General features: G+C 50.7%; 6 protein-coding genes across 12 annotated transcripts; 3 read left to right on the top strand and 3 right to left on the bottom strand.

The window, feature by feature from the left end:
* Positions 1 to 28: 28 nt before the first annotated feature.
* Positions 29 to 3,274, top strand: dcaf7 (ddb1 and cul4 associated factor 7). Of its 2 annotated transcripts, none has more exons than XM_061302808.1 (7): positions 29 to 657; positions 1,055 to 1,213; positions 1,415 to 1,526; positions 1,586 to 1,704; positions 1,830 to 2,039; positions 2,110 to 2,227; positions 2,384 to 3,274. In XM_061302808.1, exons 1-7 carry the CDS (start codon positions 520 to 522, stop codon positions 2,557 to 2,559), a joined length of 1,032 nt encoding a protein of 343 aa, XP_061158792.1. In that variant the 5' UTR covers positions 29 to 519; the 3' UTR covers positions 2,560 to 3,274. The 2 variants fall into 2 exon arrangements, with proteins under 2 accessions (XP_061158792.1, XP_061158793.1); XM_061302809.1 differs by having other exon boundaries at positions 35 to 657; positions 2,387 to 3,274.
* Positions 3,275 to 3,717: 443 nt separating this feature from the next.
* mylpfa (myosin light chain, phosphorylatable, fast skeletal muscle a) lies at positions 3,718 to 6,117 on the bottom strand. The gene is made up of 7 exons (XM_061302812.1): positions 5,958 to 6,117; positions 5,500 to 5,598; positions 4,948 to 5,023; positions 4,774 to 4,878; positions 4,614 to 4,692; positions 4,436 to 4,484; positions 3,718 to 4,342 (listed from the first exon to the last, which is right to left on the bottom strand). Exons 1-7 carry the CDS (start codon positions 5,958 to 5,960, stop codon positions 4,241 to 4,243), a joined length of 513 nt encoding a protein of 170 aa, XP_061158796.1. The 5' UTR covers positions 5,961 to 6,117; the 3' UTR covers positions 3,718 to 4,240.
* Positions 6,118 to 7,547: 1,430 nt separating this feature from the next.
* Positions 7,548 to 9,483, bottom strand: pheta2 (PH domain containing endocytic trafficking adaptor 2). 2 transcript variants are annotated; one of them, XM_061302811.1, is made up of 5 exons: positions 9,361 to 9,483; positions 8,563 to 9,177; positions 8,381 to 8,468; positions 7,991 to 8,315; positions 7,548 to 7,908 (listed from the first exon to the last, which is right to left on the bottom strand). In XM_061302811.1, the coding sequence occupies exons 3-5, from the start codon at positions 8,459 to 8,461 to the stop codon at positions 7,598 to 7,600; spliced, it is 717 nt and encodes a 238-aa protein (XP_061158795.1). In that variant the 5' UTR covers positions 8,462 to 8,468; positions 8,563 to 9,177; positions 9,361 to 9,483; the 3' UTR covers positions 7,548 to 7,597. The 2 variants fall into 2 exon arrangements, with proteins under 2 accessions (XP_061158795.1, XP_061158794.1); XM_061302810.1 differs by having other exon boundaries at positions 9,297 to 9,417.
* Positions 8,539 to 12,006, top strand: cd2bp2 (CD2 (cytoplasmic tail) binding protein 2). Of its 4 annotated transcripts, none has more exons than XM_061302805.1 (7): positions 8,539 to 8,573; positions 10,195 to 10,276; positions 10,486 to 10,618; positions 10,692 to 10,849; positions 10,916 to 11,489; positions 11,567 to 11,652; positions 11,756 to 12,006. In XM_061302805.1, the coding sequence occupies exons 1-7, from the start codon at positions 8,554 to 8,556 to the stop codon at positions 11,864 to 11,866; spliced, it is 1,164 nt and encodes a 387-aa protein (XP_061158789.1). In that variant the 5' UTR covers positions 8,539 to 8,553; the 3' UTR covers positions 11,867 to 12,006. The 4 variants fall into 4 exon arrangements, with proteins under 4 accessions (XP_061158789.1, XP_061158790.1, XP_061158788.1 ...); XM_061302806.1 differs by lacking the exon at positions 8,539 to 8,573 and adding an exon at positions 9,482 to 9,507; XM_061302804.1 differs by lacking the exon at positions 8,539 to 8,573 and adding an exon at positions 9,804 to 9,870.
* Positions 12,007 to 12,307: 301 nt separating this feature from the next.
* On the top strand, positions 12,308 to 16,808 carry prr14 (proline rich 14). Its single transcript, XM_061303260.1, has 10 exons — positions 12,308 to 12,419; positions 13,240 to 13,458; positions 13,585 to 13,705; positions 13,781 to 13,846; positions 13,939 to 13,979; positions 14,062 to 15,498; positions 15,616 to 15,742; positions 15,847 to 15,956; positions 16,030 to 16,098; positions 16,194 to 16,808. The coding sequence occupies exons 2-10, from the start codon at positions 13,313 to 13,315 to the stop codon at positions 16,483 to 16,485; spliced, it is 2,409 nt and encodes an 802-aa protein (XP_061159244.1). The 5' UTR covers positions 12,308 to 12,419; positions 13,240 to 13,312; the 3' UTR covers positions 16,486 to 16,808.
* On the bottom strand, positions 16,531 to 18,030 carry LOC133170381 (transmembrane protein 265-like). Of its 2 annotated transcripts, none has more exons than XM_061303261.1 (3): positions 17,868 to 18,030; positions 17,058 to 17,278; positions 16,531 to 16,979 (listed from the first exon to the last, which is right to left on the bottom strand). In XM_061303261.1, exons 1-3 carry the CDS (start codon positions 17,899 to 17,901, stop codon positions 16,827 to 16,829), a joined length of 408 nt encoding a protein of 135 aa, XP_061159245.1. In that variant the 5' UTR covers positions 17,902 to 18,030; the 3' UTR covers positions 16,531 to 16,826. The 2 variants fall into 2 exon arrangements, with proteins under 2 accessions (XP_061159245.1, XP_061159247.1); XM_061303263.1 differs by having other exon boundaries at positions 17,778 to 17,914.
* Between the last annotated feature and the right edge of the window lie 236 nt (positions 18,031 to 18,266).

The following is an 18,266-nucleotide window of genomic DNA, read 5'->3' as shown; positions in this document are numbered from 1 at the left end:
TGTTTTACACCACAAACCTACATCGGAAGACGCCATTTAAAAGCTTGGATAGCACCGTATAAAACCTAATAATTCAAATGAAATTTCAGAGCTATAATTGATGTGGCAAGGCTTTCAATTAAGATGCTAATTGTAAGATTAATAAAACTTTCAGAAGAGATCGGATAAATGAGTAGTATTAAAACATCTCATTTCAGCACCAGGGAGAAAACCCTGAGTCGGAAGTTTCCAGAAATAGAGCTTTTAAGTTGTAAGTCTTAACCGGAAGCCAGTCAGTCCTAGACTAATGAAGCTTGTTGGATCCGAACGGGCTATGGCTGACATTCTTTGTTGACTAAAGTGGCCGTAATACTGCATTAGATCAGCGATTTCGCGACGCGACGACGGCCTCGAACGTAAATTCTACTAATTAGTCTCATTGGTTGAAGAAAAGTGGTCGCGAGCGCTTCTCGAGGGGAGACTTAATTTGCGGTGAGCTAACGCAAACGTGTTAGCTCCGCTCAGCTCAGCTCCGCTACGATGTCGCTGCACGGCAAGAGAAAAGAAATCTACAAATACGAGGCGCCATGGACGGTCTACGCAATGAACTGGAGCGTACGACCGGACAAACGCTTTCGCTTGGCTCTAGGAAGCTTCGTGGAAGAATACAACAACAAGGTGCGTGCATCATTTATTTCTTGTTTTCTCTCATTGGGGGCTGTTGACTAGAACCCGGGCTAAAGATAGTAACGCGATGGATGCTAATCATAGTTATGCAGCGGAGCACCAATCATAGTTATGCAGCGGAGCTGAATCCTGATGTTTCACGGGAAATAATGTCCGACGACGAATTCATATTCATTTAAAAATGTCGAAAAGAGCCTTTACTTTTAATCGGGAGGTAATGACAATATGAATTTGCATGAAATGTCTCGGGGGGGTTGGTTGTGTGACACCTTGATTCAAATATTTGGGAAGGTTGCAGGAATACCCCGTTTAGATCATTTGAAGAAAGAATACATTGTGCATTTTCAGTGATCATTTCTGATAGGATGTCATGTGTCTTTACGTTCAGGTCCAGCTCGTGGGTCTGGAAGAAGAGAGCTCGGAGTTTGTGTGCCGGAACACCTTTGACCACCCGTACCCAACCACCAAGATCATGTGGATCCCGGATACTAAGGGGGTCTATCCAGACCTGCTGGCCACCAGCGGGGACTACTTGCGCATCTGGAGGGTACGTTGAGCAAACGATATGCCTTGGTTGTGCGTATGGAGCAAGGATGTCGAAAAAGGAAAAGAGTGATGATAACCAGAGACGAGTAGTTCTTCTATGTAAATGGTTCCTCTTAAACACCACTAAACCGGACTTATTTTACAAACCACAAGGAATTCTATTTTGAAGTAACAGGTACTGAGAATTTCCTCCGCATTGCAGGTGAGCGACACGGAAACACGCCTTGAATGTTTGTTGAACAACAACAAGAACTCCGACTTCTGCGCGCCGCTCACCTCCTTCGACTGGAACGAGGTGGACCCTAACCTTCTGGGTAAGAAGAATTGGAGGCGTTGTCTTGTGGAAATGTATCCTAATTCTTCACCTGTGCAGGCACATCCAGCATCGACACCACCTGCACCATCTGGGGTCTGGAGACAGGTCAGGTTCTAGGTCGCGTCAACCTGGTATCGGGACACGTCAAGACGCAGCTCATCGCCCATGACAAAGAGGTCGGTGCGATCTCGGTTGTTGGCCAGTGGTTCGGCGAAGCAACTTGATTTTGATGGATAAAAGAGCTTTTTATTTGAAGGCCTTATGACATGCTCCAGCTCACGTGTGATCCTCGTGCCCGCAGGTGTACGACATCGCCTTTAGCCGGGCGGGCGGCGGCCGTGACATGTTCGCCTCGGTGGGCGCCGACGGCTCGGTGCGCATGTTCGACCTGCGCCACCTGGAGCACAGCACCATCATCTACGAGGATCCCCAGCACCACCCGCTGCTGCGCCTCTGCTGGAACAAGCAGGACCCCAACTACCTGGCCACTATGGCCATGGACGGAATGGAGGTCAGCCTCGTAGCATACCAATGGTAGACTGAAATGCCATTTGTTTGAGAACGCCCTTTTTGTGGAACAGGTTGTCATCCTGGACGTACGTGTGCCGTGCACGCCGGTGGCTCGCCTCAACAACCACCGCGCCTGCGTCAATGGGATTGCCTGGGCGCCACACTCCTCGTGTCACATCTGCACCGCAGGTAGATGACACATCTACACAGCGTACAGAGTAGACGGTTTTGACAGTCGGTGTGCGAGACAAGCCCAGAAGCACCAGCTCCTTCGCCGAGTCACGTGACTAGCATTTGGAAAAACACGTATTCTACCTCTCCTTTTTTTTTTCCTTCCTCCCGCGGTAGCCGACGACCACCAGGCTCTGATCTGGGACATCCAGCAGATGCCCCGCGCCATCGAAGACCCCATCCTGGCATACACGGCCGAGGGCGAGATCAACAACGTGCAGTGGGCGTCCACGCAACCCGACTGGATCGCCATCTGCTATAACAACTGTCTGGAGATCCTGCGTGTCTGAATGGGGAAAGAGAGGAGAGGAGAGGAGACACCCCCCCCTTCCGTGAAGAGAACTCTGATTGAACTGTTTGGAGTGGACGTACTCGGCAATAAGCCTGGCTTTTTTGTCTGTGAGGCCATTGTTCTTCGCCGCCTTCTATTTCTACTCCGTGTGTTCCAGCTCTTTTATTTATTCTGCTCTCCAGGTAGACCTCTTGTAGTACTGAGGAGTTTGGGTGCCAAATTCACAAGAAAAGGAAGAATTGCTCTACGAAATTTAGCCTCCTAGAAAATAGGAGTGTTAATCTTGTGGTGTTCATGTTCCTTTTCAGGATGTCCCTGATATTCCTCTGTATCGTCGTGCTGAACTCAGACAAAGAGTTTGACGTTTGTGAGATGGTTGTCATGATTTCGGTTGTTTGTGTTGTGAAGATTAAAAAGCAATTCTGTCATGACTTCCTATGGACAGCAGCAACTTCAGACTCTGTAAACATCTTTGCCCCTTTCTTACAGTTTACCTGTGCTGGAAAAATAGACTTTTGCCCTCTTGTCTCCTTCCACACGTTGAGGGTGTCTCCTTGTAGCATGCCACGACAAGGCAAGGGGGAAAAAAGTGTACATACATATAAATATATCCTTCTAAACATGTCTGCTAGCATAGTGGTCAAGTTGTAGGCTTTTTTTGCATTAGGTCTCATGGAATTTGCTCTAATAAATTGTATTCATCCATGTAGCAACTCAGTTTGTACTTATTGTCCACCTCTACCTAATGTATTTAACTGTTGCTCAAATATTTATATGCATTTAGCCTCGCATCTACGGCTTTTCAATTGCTCTTAACTCTTAATTTTCATTTCCACTCACCTTTATAGAGATGTATCCGTTTTATTAGTGTAGACCTCTGCTGATATGCAGTAACATGCACTTCCACTGGGGGTCGCCAAACCTGCAATTTGTAAACGCATTGCAAATATTATTGCTGTACAAAGTTTGTAATTAAGCAAGTCCTATCCTTTCAAAAAATTTGCATTGAGGTCACTTGCCAAAGCATTGTTGGAAGTCGATAAAACGTCTCTCCGAGTACTTTTGGGTCAACCTATGGATGTTCCTAGGCAAATAGCAATCTGATTATTTTCCTGCCCTATTCCCCTGGACAGAGAGCCACTGAGCACAGACACTCTTGTACAAAAGGAAAGAGGTTTTATTCACAGTTTGTCCCTTTTTATTCAATACAGAGGAAAGGCAAGGTTGAATTGGGACATCGTGGACCAGTTTACAGAGGAAGAGGAGGCTGACATCACGTGACAACCACGCCGGCCGGGAAGGGGAGAGGATGAAACGTCGCCGAAGACGGCAATGTTTTCTTTCGGGGACGTCTCTCCTCTCCCTTCCGTTTGCCATCCCTTCCAGCACCAGAGGACCTCTTCGGAATGGGAATGAGGACCCCCCGGGTCACCTCGAGAGGAAGGTGTGGAAAGAAGATGGCTGGCGTAAGTGAAAGGTTTCTTTTATTGAAAAGCCTCCCCTGTTCTCCCATAAGCCGACACAGACGTCCCGTGAGCTCCCACAGGTCTCCACTTTGGAAGAGACAAGCGGGAATATGACCCCACGGAGGGTGGGATGGATGGAAGGAGCCAGGGAAGAAGAAAGGAAAGGAAAGGCAGGAAAAAGCGAAGGGATTTGTCGTCTTTCATCCTGTCTTCTTACTCCTCCTTCTCCTCTCCGTGTGTGATGACGTAGCAGATGTTCTTGTAGTCCACGTTGCCCGCGACGTCAGGGGGGAAGGCGGCCCACATGTTCTTGATCTGGCAACGACAAGCGCAAGTGTTGGATGTCGCAATTGCTAAAATGTCACACAATCGTGCTAATAAATCAAAAGCGGAGTCCCATCCTTTTACCTCCTCCTTGGAGAACCTGTCGCACTGAGTGGTCAGGAGCTCCTCAAGGCTGAGGACACAAAACGGACAAATGAATCACAATGGGCTTTTTGAGCAGCCTCACCACAAGGTGTTGAGCAAAGAACTGACAAATAAATATTCCTCATTTCAATCACGTGTGGTGAAAGTTCACACTCACAACTCCTTCTTGATGGTTCCGGTACCCTCGGGGTCCAGGACCTTGAAGGCGGCAAGAATAACGTCCTCGGGGTCCGCGCCTGCCACGGAAATAAAGTCATTGATTAAAAAAAATAATAAAAAAATAAACGAGGCCTGTAGACAAGATCCAAAAGAGCTACCCTTCAGCTTCTCGCCGAACATGGTGAGGAAGACGGTGAAGTTGATGGGGCCGCTGGCCTCCTTGATCATGGCCTCCAGCTCCTCATTCTTGGTGTTCAGCTGGCCTGCAGCCGGGGAAGGACATAGTTCAGGATCGGGTAGTCCAGGCTAGTTGCGGAGAAATCTTGACTCACCCAGGGAAGCCAGAACGTCCCTCAAATCATCTTTGCTGATGATACCGTCTCTGTTCTGGTCGATGATTGTGAAGGCCTGCGAGGAGACAAATGGATGAAGGACACCCGAGATATATTTGGTGCCTTCTTGTGGAAAGCTAAAACCCGCTGGATGCTTGTCAATAAGAGTCTCCTCTTACTGGAGTCACATTCCTAAAAGCGCCTGCGGCGACTTTCCTTTCGGGTTAATTTGGGACGGCAGCTGCGGGATCCATCTTCTCAGCTGAAACTCAAGATCTTTGAGCGGGGTCTCGGCCCCGCTAATCGTTGCCCGAGGATGGCGTCACGATCTAAGACAGTCAGTCGCCCGTGTGAACGGCACTGTGCCCAGGTGCAATTTTGGCGTGAGGGCCGCGAGTGACAGCAGGACGGTGGGTGGGTGGGTGGGTGGAGGTCAAAGGAGGGAGGGAGGTGTGAGACAGTGCAAACGACGTGCTTGTTTAAGTGTCAGCGTGGAACCTTAACTATAAACTCCAATTCAGCTTTGACTTTTTTTTTTTTCCTCTCTCTCACCTCCTTGTACTCCTGAATCTGACTCTGCTCAAACATGGAGAACACGTTGGAGGAGCCGCCATCTCCGCCCCCCTGCCTCCTCTTGGTCTTCTTGGGTGCCTGCACAGCAAATGGGGGGAAAAAAAGAAATCAGAGGAAGTCACTCCACGCTTCCTTAAAGAGAAGAAAGTTTTTCCTTCAAATCGTGACAATCACGTTTGCCTGCTTACTTGTTTAGTTTACTTTCCTCCTGATTTACATTTCTGTTAACACTTTGTTTTCTTTTCACTTTCCTGTATACACAATGGATGCTCTGGCCCAACAAGCTTCTGTCTTATCGTTACATTTCGCATCTCCAAAGCTTGCATGAGCCTGCTCCAAAGTACGCAACAAGGAAAAAAAAAAAAAAAAAAGAGAGAATTCCATACTGCTGGCTGGAAAAAGGGACATAGGATGAGACGGGCGGGGCAGCTACTCACCATTTCGAGACGCTGAGAGTGGAGCTTTGGGACGATGAAGAAAGAGAGGAGAGGGTGAAGCCGCGTCGGTCCTCCGCCTCCGGGGGGCTTATATAGCCCCGGGCCCCCTCGTCTAACTTTAGCCACAACCTCAAGTTTGGATGGGGGCTCAAAAAGAGAGCGAGAGGAGGGGATGCTTGGGGACGAGCGGACGGATGAGCGAAAGCCAAGGAGAGCCAAGGCCAGCGTTGGCGGATCCGCTTACAGGAGAGCCAAAATAGACGCGGGCGCTCCGCTCCGTCTTCCAATCAAGTCAACCAGGGAGCTTGCCGCAGGTCCTCCGTCCCACGTGGACTAATAAGGACATTGAGGACACGGACGCTTGGAGGATCGGAAGACAGAGCGCCCCCTCCGCCCTGGTCCCGACCCTCCTCGAGTTCCACGCCGAGCCTCGCCGCCTTTATTTTTGGGTCCTCGACGGGATATCGGCGATTGGGTCGCCTTGACCGTGTATGTGCACGGCTTCCGTGTCTCTTGATGGAATCATCACGTTCAATAAGGTCACACCGAAACAAATGGTACATTCTAGACGACGTCTCCAACTGGAAGCTAAATCTCACACAAGGAACCTAAGAAAACAAAACGAAAAAAAGCTAGGCCGTGACTTGATTTAGTTGCCGCGCTCAAATCCTCTTTCGCCATTGAAATGAATGGAAGGGCCATTAAAGTGTTCCACCATCTTCCAAAGTGCCAAGCAACTTCTTTATAAGCTGTAGCTGGTGTGCCCGCCTTAGCCACGGGAAGTAGCAAAATACAGTCAGACGCGTTAATAGTATTCGTTGTACTTTACCGAGTATGGGCATATTGTTTGTCTTCAAGTGTTGCACCATGCTTTTTGTTCAACGATGCCACTCGGTGCAACGATGGGGAAAAGCCCTCCCATTCTTGACTCGAGTACAAATCAGTGGAGCTAGCCAGCCGGCGCAAGTCAGAAAGTGATGAGACGCCAACGTGTCAGGCACTTGAACACACCGTTAACCTGTGATCTTTTCTTAGCGTATCTTTGTGCAAAGGTGCCACTTTACATTTTTGCACCTGTTTGCCAATTGGACTCTCAGCACTTGAGAATCTAAGTGCCGCCGCAAAGCCCCTGCCTCCCTCCCTCCCTCCCTGCTATGGCAGCAGACGTTCGCTTGAGAACGGGGACAGCTGGGAGTGACGGAAATAGCCAAATTAACTTGGCTCTGTGCAATGAAGAGTGGCAAATGGCTGCTAGGGGGGATTTGAGGCCTATTTGTCTTTTTGGATCCAAATTTACTCGGCACTAATCCAGACTCGTTTGATTAAGAAAGCAGCCCGGGCTATTGTTGGCTGTTTATATTTCCACTGCTCTTTCTCCACCTGCTGCACAGTCCGGTCTCGTTTGTTTATCCTTCCTGTCACTTGTCTTGCGGCTGACCTTTGAACCCGGCCTCACGTCGCTGTCACCACCTTGTTGGATGAGTAATGTACGATGGCGCGGATCTTCAAGTACCCTATTTTTCTTCTTCTTGGTGATTAAACTAAATTGGCCCTCCCCTGATGGAAACATGTTTTGACACAGATAACAAGTTCCGTTTTTCTCTTTTATGTCTCACTTCCGCTTATAGAATCTTTAAGTTTCACGTCAAGTCGATAAGATCTTCTTGCAGGTTCTCCTCCGGTGGCTGCCGACTGGTCAGCCATTCTTCACGGGCCTTCTTAACGTCTTGCCCGTAACGGTGGTGCAGCTGGCCAAACTCCTCCCGCACATTACAACCCACCAGGGGCCACTCGGCCAACAAAAGCGCCGTCGGAACGTTCAAGGGTGTGACGTGAGCATTCCACCTGTGCCACGGCTTTGGAGATTTTTGCATGACTGCTGCTGCTGCTGCTGGTCCGAAGTTCAAGTTGCTGGCTGGAGACCCATCGTAGCCCTGATGGTGCTTCAATTCTGCAAAAACAAAAGAAGGTTCTGATTTTACACTCAGTTCAAAGATTGGAGTGGTATGATGATGGTGTCACTTATCAGCTACCTCCGCCATCTTGCGTGAGATTGTTATACTGCACGTGGAGGTCACGCAGCAGCAGCGACAAGTAGCGGTGGCTGGCCGACAGCAAAGCCCGCAGCCAGTTGGCCAGCGTGCCCTCGTCCGCCGCCGCAAACTGGTAGCTCTTTTCTTCGGGGCCTCGAAAGAGTAAAGAGAAGCAGAAGCGTCCGTCGGCATCTACTCGCCGCACGGCGCATCCCTCCAGCACGATGACACCCAGCAGGTGGCGGTCCGCGGGCCGCTCCTGGTAGAAGAGCAGGTTGCCTTTCAGGACCAACCAGCGGCGATGGTACGAGCCACTTCGCTGTTTCTGCAAGGATGATTGGATCAGTTGAAATTTTGCTTGGAATTTTGTTTGCATTTTTGGTTGGGAACCTTCTTGAAGAGAAAGCCTTCTTTGTCAACCAGTGATGTGCAGGAGTGGTAATGAGTCAAAATCTTCTTGTGGAGCTTCATAACAAGCCTGAAAGGAAGAGAATAGGCTTGATTTTGATGGCTACCCAAACCTCCAACATCATCTCAACACATTTAATACATAGAAGACAATAATGACTTACCTCTGGCAATGGTGAGTCCCCCGGCTGGTCACTTGCACGCCCTCATTAAACGTTCCTTTTCTTCTCTAAACATTTAAGCGTTTCCTCAGCGCTCCTCTTCGCCTCACGACGCTCGAAAAATGTTTGAATTTCAAAGTTTCAGGTTACTTCCTGCGAGCGCCGGTGCAGAGTGCTGAAATATAAATAACTCGACCCACTTCCTGGTAACAGAACCCAGACACACATTGTGTTCTCTACAATGACACCGAAGCGCTCGCTTGCGCAATCACCCAGCAAAAAAAGTGTCACTTGGAAGTGATGCTTGAGCGCTTCTGCATTCTGCGTCACACTCATGATTTGCTCCAATGCGTCATGTGCTGCACCACCAGCACCACCAACTGTCAAATCCTCATTTAGGACACTTGTCCTAGAGCCTCCAATTGTCATGGCGATTTGTTTGACCCACATGCAGAAACCAATCAGGAGTCCCAGATGGATGTGGATGGAGTCTCTATTGAAGGGAGCGAGGAAGCAACAGCGCTGGGGGTCCGAGCCAGGGGGACGGAATTGGACCTGTGATGGTGGAGCGTCAGCGGTTCGGTCTGAGCACAGCGGAGCCTGTCGGAGGGCCAAGAGCTGGAAGGGAAGTACAAAAAGTCAGTTGGTGGAAAACAGCCAGACCGGAGACTCAGCATAGACAAACGAGTAGGGTTGACATGGATCATTGCTCGAGGCACAGCCATAGAGAAGATGACCTAGGCAGGCACTCGCTTGCTGGCAGCATGCTCCTTCAAAGCCTTCCTGCCTGATCAGCCACACCTGTGAGGAGCAGCCACACCTGTGGGGCGCAGCCACGCCTGTGGGTCCTCCACCACTCTGCTCACGGCTGCCCCTTGTGGGAAAGAGAAGTGACTTATTTTTATCAGTGCTGAAGACCTTCCCTCCCTCCCCTCATATGAGTGTCAGGTGGGCTTTATCTTGCTTGCCCCTTGTTTCGTGGCCCTTTTGCGTCTATTCTTAACAAGCACTGATCCCCTTTATCCCACTGGACCTCAAAGAATTTCACATCTAAAAGAGTCTGAAGTGTGTGGAAGACTAGTGCGGATTTCAAAATGGCTCATTGTGTCTATTTCTTGTCATAATATTAAAAAACACTTACCGTATTTGTTGATTATAATGACAAACGACACATATACGACAAATGTTTTATACGATCAATTTTAGACCAACAGTTCACCCTCCGTCCAAGTGGTGACGCTGCTAGCTTAGCAGAGACAACTGCTGCGTAATGTTTTGGCGAAGAAAAAGAAAGCACCGAAGAAGATTAGAGTACGAACGTCGTTTATATTGTTATCAGGTTACATTTCTTCGTTATTTTTGGTTTGCGGTTCTGAAAAGTATTTGAAGTGACGGTTTCATCACGCGATCTTTGCGTTTGTATCTTCAATCAAAGTGCGCTCCATTTGAGCGCAAATTAGCTGCTGGTGCTTTACGCCGCTGCATGCCTCGCCTGCCGTTGCAGCTGCAAGCTAACATGTTAGCAACATCGCTGACGTGATTGCTGTGACAATATTCAACTCACTTTTCTCCCCTCCTTACACCAACTCTTGTCTTTTGGGAATAACAAGTGTGCACGTGTGGCTTTTGTTAAAGCACCATGTCCAAACGGAAAGTGACTTTTGCGGATGGTGACGGTGGGGTGTTGGAGCTGGACGATGAGGTGCCGAACAAAAAGGTGCGTTTGCCAACTTTAGTTTGAGTTTGTCGATTTGGAATGTATGTTGGCTTCTAACTGATGTGATGGGTTGCCTTTGCCAACTTTAGTTTGTCGATTTGGGATGTATGTTGGCTTCTAACTGATTGATGTGATGTGTTACTGAAAAGCATGCCCCAAACATGTTCTTGTGAGATGGTCATAAACGGTCCTTTCTGTGTGTCCTGAAGCCAACCCTTGAGGTGCCGAGCGGCCCGGGCTCCAGGTTCAAGGGCAAGCATTCCCTTGACAGTGACGAGGAGGACGAAGGGGAGGTCACCCAGAACAACAAATATGACATTTTGGCCAGCGACGACGTGGACGGTGAGTCCCTTTGGTTGTCCGGAAGATGCGCGATTGTTTTTAGTGGGTACTTCACCTGCATTGCGGGTTCCAGGCCAAGAGAACGCCACCATTGATTACGACGAGGGCGTTTCCATCACGCCCTTCAACCTGGAGGAGGAGATGGAGGAAGGACACTTTGACTCGGAGGGGAACTACTTTGTCAAAAAGGAAGAGCAGATCCGAGACAATTGGCTGGACAACATTGACTGGGTAACTGCGTTCTTAGAGGGCTTCGCGTGGGACCCGGAAAATTCAATAACGGTGCGTATTTTTTAGGTGAAAATCAAAGAACAACCGTTCAAACAAAAGAAGAAAGGACTCGGAGCGAAACGCAAGCGCAGAGTGGGCGATGAGGATGAAGCGGAGGAAGAGAAGAAGCGGGAGGAGCAGCGAGAAAACAAGGACGGCGACGAAGATGAGGACGACGAGGAGGAGGAGGCCGAACCGGCCGAGGACCCCATGGCCTCCCTCACGCAGCAGCAGCTCACAGAAGCCTTGGTGGAACTCTTGTTGCCGGGGGAGACGGTCGCGGCGGCGCTGCGACGGCTGGGGGGCCTCGGCGGGCGGAAGAGGAGCAAACTGCGAGACGCCGCCGGCGGCGACCACGCGGCGGAGAACAAGCGGGACACGGAGAAGCTGGACCGCCTCACGTCTCTCGCCGATCGGCTGGTGGCGTCGGGCGTGTACGGCATCTACCAGCAAACCAAGGAAAAGCTGGCCTACACGCTCAAGAATATGAGCAGTAAGCGACCCAAGTCAAAGGAGGAGGACGAAGACGAACTGGACATGTTCGGAGACAAGTTTGACGAGAAGCACGGCGCACAGGCTGAAGAGGAGGACGACAAAAGAGGTTTGACGCACGCCGGTTTTCTCTCGCGAGTGAGTGCTCGGTGGCCTTTCGTTGAATCTTGCCTTGTTTCTCGGCAGTGAGCGAGGAAGTCATGTGGGAGTACAAGTGGGAGAACGAGGACAAGTCCGAGATCTACGGACCCTTCACCAGTCAGCAGATGCAGGTAGACCCCTCAGATTGGAAAGTCAGCCTTTAGGTTACTTCTGTTTTGCTCTTCTGTCTGTCCCCGCCCGCGCCTCACTAATCCCCATGGGGTGTGTTGTCAGGATTGGGTGGATGAAGGCTACTTCAGCAGCGGCGTTTACTGCAGGCGCTTGGACCAGGAAGGCTCCCAATTCTACAACTCCAAGAGACTGGACTTCGAGCTCTACACGTGATCACGTGCGCCCGCCCATGCAGTGCTGCATCCATCGTCTTTTCTTATGTCCACATGTTTTTAAATAAATCGTCCGAGTACTCTATTGCTGTTTGTTATTTGGACATAACAATAAACGAGAGAGCTCGTCAATAGGACAAACTGCACTGTGGTCTTCTTTTACATATTGCAGCATCTATACTTGAGAGCCCACATCCATGCCCTTGACTTTCCATGTGTTATTAGGAAATATTGAATTATTTTTTTTTGTTAGCATTTATCGCCGCTGTGTAAGTCAAATGAAAGGTAAATAAATACCAATAGCCACATCTATTTCTTGATTGGTCAACCCTCCTCAAGCGTGTAACAAGGTCTTTTCTCATTGGCCAGCTGCACGGCGGCGCTCTACGGCCGACCTACAAACTCGACTGTGATTTGCCAAAGACGGGTTTGTTTAAAAAAATAAAAAAAACCACCCACCACCCATCGGTTGTTGCTTTTGACCGCTGCCTGGCGTGCCTTCCTTACAATGAGCAAGTAAGCCTTGTCTGCTGCGGCCCAGCGCAACTTTTATGGTAAGATTTGGTTTCTTTGTAAATGCACATCACCCATCTTAAAGCAAAGGATGGCTTCCTTGCGAGGGAGTAAACACATGCAACACGACCGCTCCCGGATACGACTATACTCTGGCAATAAAAGACTGGATAAACGTCGAGAAGGGAGATTTGTTGTTAAAAAATGAAAACCAATTAGTCGAAAAAAAGCACTGGGCTCGGGTCGAGGTGTCTGGAGTGTCCGATTCCGAACCCGCCCGTCCGTCCACGTTATGCAAAGCTTGCTCGCGCGAAAAGTTACCATTGGACACGGGCTCCATTCCAGCAAATAGACGGCACTCTCCTAGCTCAGCGGCGTAAACCAGCACATTGACAGAATGTGATCATGCAACTAATTTGCCTATAATATGTCAATAGCAACTTGATTATACTCATTGTGACTAAACTTCCGTGTTTAAATTTCAATTTTCATGTTTGGTTGATCCAGTGAGTCATCGAAACGAAGTGACGTCACGTTAAAATAATAACCTGTCAAATGTTATTGTTGGGTGGGGGGGGAATCAATTTCAACAGGTCAGTTGTTTCAAAATTGATGGTCGTTTTGCAATCTGTCCTTATTACAAAGGGCTATTTGGCCACCAGCTGGTGATTTTTCTCTGCACCATTTCCAACATCCACTCAATGAATCCAACTCACCCGCATGGTTCCACTGGATTACTTACCTAACTAATCTTCTGTATGTGCAGATTCAACCCTTTTTCATAGCGTCGAAATTGTTCAAGGACAGGATAATCGAACTGTTTACGGCAGCATGTAGTTCATCTCCAGTGTTTTGGGCCAGCAGTGACGCTGACGACGTGGTGGTGGTGGCGGTGGTGTTGTTTGCAGAGGAGCAAGAGACAACAAGCCAGGCCATGTTGACTCTCCCCTCCGACTCGCGCCCCCACCTGCTTTTCCCGATGGATGGTGATGCAATGCCTCCCCATCCTTTCTGTAGTGCACCCCCCCACAGTGAGCTTCCACCACCTCTCCTCCTCCCCCTTCCCTCCATCACTCCCAGGTATAGTTGCCCCTCACGACAACCCACCCCTCCTGTTGTTCCACTTGTGTATGTGGGTCAAATGAATGTCATTTATCCATTCCTGCAGTCCATTAACGTTGTCCACTCTTGAATTGCTTTGGTCAGCGCAAGCGATGGCACGACGGGCCGCAACAGGAGTGGTCCAATCCAAGCAATCCAAGCTCAGGAGGAGGCGGAGACGCCGTCCACATACAATCCGTCCTTCAAGAGACAAGACAACGATACGGTGCAAGACGGAATGCCGCACGTGTGTGACGTGACGATGACGTTCGTTAATCTCCCCCGCGTTTGGCCTTTTTAGGTGCAAGTGTCTCAGTCCGAGCAGCCGAGCGCTGAAAACACAATTGAAGATGACAAACACCAGCGGGTATGTTTGAGCAATCCTTGTCTCGTGTAAAAATCAATCAATCAATAAATACGCCCTTTCGGCCGACACATAACTGTGTATCAATTTTGTAGGACGTCTGTGATTTTACCTCTGCAGCCGAGTTCCAAAATCCGTAAGTGCAATCAATTAGTTGGTGGCCATCTTCTCTCCTCGCCCAACTCTCACATCTTGCCCTTTTCTCTCTTTGAATCCAGGGACAAAGATTTCGCTAACAAGCGTCCGTTGGAAAGTTTGGATTTGCTGAACCGCGCCGCCGCCGATGCGAGTGTCCCCGCCGGCTGGTTGACGGGCCCCCTGTTCCAGTCCTTCAAGTCCAAGATGGCCAGTTTCACACAAATAGTCATGAGTCCTGCCAAGCTATTCAAGGATAAAAACTTATCGACTCCAAAAGCTCAACCGGACGAGTCCGTATACCCTCGGGAAAATGGGGACGGAAATGAGAGCTGGGCGTGTACCGGAAGTGACCCTGACCGTCCTCGGAGATTATTTAGCGCCTCACCTGTGCCGTCGAGACAGGAGCGCCCACTCTTAGAGGAGCCTCCGGTTAAGACGGCTGACGTGATGGAGGAGGCAAACGTGGAGAAGAGGCCACTCTTGCATTCCTGCACCGTTCAGCTGGAGCATCTTCACTGCGTATCTCCCCGCAGCGTGGACGCCGCCTGCCATCATACTAACTCGCTTTCCGTGCCATCCGGAAGGACGGCGAGTGCCCGAGTCCGGGTCGAAAGGAAGAGACTGAAGAGTGAAAAGGATGTCGGGGAAGCGCCGCCGCTCAAACAGAAAATGCCGTCCGCAGTTTCAGGCGGACAAGAGGCGCTCAAACCTGCCGCCAAGTGCCGCAATGTCAGGCGCAAAGCGCAAGGAGACCAGCGCAACCATGGCAGCCGCAAACGCAAGTCGCTGGGCACGCAGCCGTCCTCTTGCGTCCCGCCGCAGGCGGCGGCGGCGACTAAAAGCAACGGCGCCCTCACCAAGAGAGCCAAAAAGGCCACAAAGACTCAAGCGGCGCTGTCCACACAAGCACTTTACTTTGAAAGGACTCCTTTTGAAGGGAACCAGTCACAATGTAGCCAGCTGAACCTCAACGCCCATGGCAGGTTACGCGACGGGGCGCTTGACGAGGAGCGGCTCGGCTCCAGGAGCTCCCGCTTCACTCACTTTCAGGCCCACAACGGGACAACCTCGACCTCTGCCAGCCAAAGTGCGTCATCATCGGGCCGACTGTTGCGCAGCTGCTCGTGCCCGGAGATCGCGTCGCTGTTTACCTCGCACCCTCACCAGCCGCCGCTCGCTTTGGTCCCGGCGCACGTTCCAGACAGTCCACGGCGCGCCCGCCGCCACACGGTGAGTAGCGCGGAGGTGGAGCGAGAGATCGCCCCGCTGTGCCTACGCAAGGAGGTGTTCCCGTCCCGGCGCTCCTTCACGTGCGACGGGCAGAACCCGCCGCCCGCCCTCTCGCCTGGCTCCTCGCTGTCGGCTCTGGCTTCCTGCTTCCTGTCCAGCCCGCTGGCCTTCCTGTCGGGGAAAGGCGAGGGAAGAGCGGCGGGGCCTGACGCGGCGGCGGCGGCCGCCCCATCTGCTTCTTCCCCAACGACAGATTCCTCGTTTGGCGCCCGAGAGGCGTGTGCCGGGTAGCTTTTTCATTTCTTTCTCTTCCAACCTCTCACCAAGTTATCTGCTTAAGAGAAAATGTCAATCATTCAATCACCTTTTGTCTTCACTTGACCTATTTGAAATGGCATCGCAAGCGGCGGGAGCGACAGCAGAACGCCCAGCGAAGACGACGACGAGGACACGGGATCCTCCGGTCACGAGTTTGACGAAGCGGCGGCAGCGCTGAGAGAAGAGAAATCTCTGTCGGACTCTGAGCTGAAGGTAGGCGGCGCCGCCGTCTTGCTCAGGCCAGACCAGACCAGGTCCGGCCAGGCCAGGGCGTTCCGCCGCAGCTCCTAAATGCTCAGACGCTATCGCTCTTGCAGGTGCCACAGAATCAGCAGCATCACGGCAAGGTGTCGTCCATCCGCATTCGAAAGGTGCTGCCCAAAACTCCCAACAATCTGACGCCCATGGGCCTCCCCAAGGCCGTCAGGTGGGTGCGCCGGGCCGGGCCGGGCCGACAACTTTTGGGATGACAGCCGATTTTTTTTTTTTTTTTTTGACAGGCTCAAGAAGAAGCAGTTCAGCTTGGAGGAAATCTACACCAACAAGAACTTTAACAAAGTCCCTGAGAGGTGAGCTCAATGATGTCCAATGGATGATTATTCCTTTCTGAATATTAAGGTCACAAAGAGTTGAATGCCCACCCACGGTCTCTTTTGCGCCTCAGCCGACTGGAAACCGTCTTCGAGGTGCCGCTCAGCCGCCGCGACGGTTCCGAGTCTCGCTTTGGCCAGCGCCGCTTGAAGCGCTTCCTGAAGTTCCACGAAGTGGGCGAGGCCCGCAAGCCCAAGAAGGTACCAGCGAGCGGCGGCAAGGGATCATCCCGCACTAGACGGGGGGGCTACGGCAGGGCCGAGTCGTCCCTCCTGCCGCCGCCCGACGCCGACTCGCTTCTGTGCGCCAAACTGAAGCAGCTTGACTTGTGGCTCGTTGACGACCAGGCGGATGGCGCCTGTTGACTTTTCCTGCCGTTGCTATGGTTACCACAAGACGACGGACGGCAGTTATGGCAGCTCTTATTTATTACCGTTATTGCATTCTTGTTTTGGTTGACAAGGCGGCCGGCCTTAGAGTGTTTGTCTTGCATCCAAGCGTCCACCTTTCTTCGAAAGTGTCAAATGCAATAATGCCGCTCGTTTCCTTAGCGTGGTGGTTAATTGATGAACTATTTTCTACAAGCTTGGCTATTACATATTGTGTCGAGCATTTGTCCTGTGTAAATGTTGTGTACTTGGTTTTATACGTGTCTTTGCAAATAAATAAAGATCATTTGATAAACGTGGCCCACCGTGGTTGCCTGTCAGTTTTTCAGCGTGAGCAAGTAGGAGAAAAGCGCCATGAGCACCGGTATCAGGATGAGAATGCAGATCAACGCCACGATGGAGATGATGCCCAGCCTCCTGGCACGCCGCGAAAGCCTGGCCGCCAACTCTTGTTTGGGCTCCATCTCGGCCTGAAATAGAATTAATCGTCGTTATATTTTCCATTGCGTTCCTTTCTTTCCAACTCTTCTCCCTACGGGCGTATTTACTTTGACCGAGTTGATGAGCGCTTGGATTCCGATGCAGGAGACCCCGCAGATGATGCTGCAGACGGCCAGCCGCCTGTGATACTTGTCGTCGCAGATGCCGTTCTTCCGCGGCGCCCACCTTCGGCTTTTGCGGATGGCCGCCGAGCCCGGGACCGTGTTGAGCGACATCTCCTCCTCGTCCACTTTGACGCAGGTGAGAGGTGAGTCGGCCATGCCTGCAGCTAAAGACAAACACACGCCTCTTACGACGATGACGCGTGACCGAAGACTTTCAGCTCCTCACCTGCGGTGGGTATATGCGCTTAGTTTTGGCCTGCAGTGTAAATGCCACGGACAAGCCTGAGCATGCTTGCAAAGACGCATGGCAACTTCTGGAGAGCTTATTGTTTCAACACCAAAGTCCAAAAGCAAAGTGGCGCAATTAGCCTCACACGCTCAATCATAGTTTCAAAATAGTCGAAAACCCCAAACAAAAAGCCTGACAAAGCAGTTCCTTCCCTTTGACTCGGGTTGCCTTCAGGGGAGATCTGAAATTATGGCTCACACAGAACTGAGATCCATTTGATTCTCTCAGATTGAAATGACACACACACACACCGGAAAACCAAATCCTGACAAACCAGTCGCCATGCCTTTCAAGTCTCATGTATACGTCGCTGGAATTGACAACAAAGTCAAGCTGAAGGGAGCTGCGGGTAGCCATGTCCTTCGTTCACTTACATGTGGCAGGTTAATCATTTGTTCTTCACACTCTCTTTCCTATCCAAAATGGCAAACGGACGAGGGGTCTGATAAATCTCCCATTCTTACTTTGATAGGTGCCGCGGTCGTGTCCTCCCGCCATCGAGTGGAACTTGAAGCTTGTTGCGCAAGCGGACTCGAATTGTCTGACACTGACACGCCCATGTACTGTACAGGATCTCAAACACACACACACACAGACACTTTCCCATGGGCTTCCCCTTGGGCCCCGGAGGTGGAAAGAACTGCAACCAAGGTGTGTCACGGCGCTAAATAACAAGTCAGTGAATGACATTCCAGTTTGCCTCCTCTTCCAGTCAACACACACCTACGTCTGTCTGACTTAAGAGTTTTTCAAGATATAAGCTGCTGCTGCTTTTTGCTCTGGAAATAAGAGCAAAACATTCAAGATGAGAATGGCACGGATGGCAATGGAGCAGGGCGACCAAACGCAGCTTGGACCAGCTT

The sequence above is a fragment of the Syngnathus typhle genome, linkage group LG17 (assembly GCF_033458585.1).
Source record: "Syngnathus typhle isolate RoL2023-S1 ecotype Sweden linkage group LG17, RoL_Styp_1.0, whole genome shotgun sequence".
NCBI lineage: Eukaryota > Metazoa > Chordata > Actinopteri > Syngnathiformes > Syngnathidae > Syngnathus > Syngnathus typhle.
This window is presented reverse-complemented; position numbering and strand designations above follow the sequence as displayed.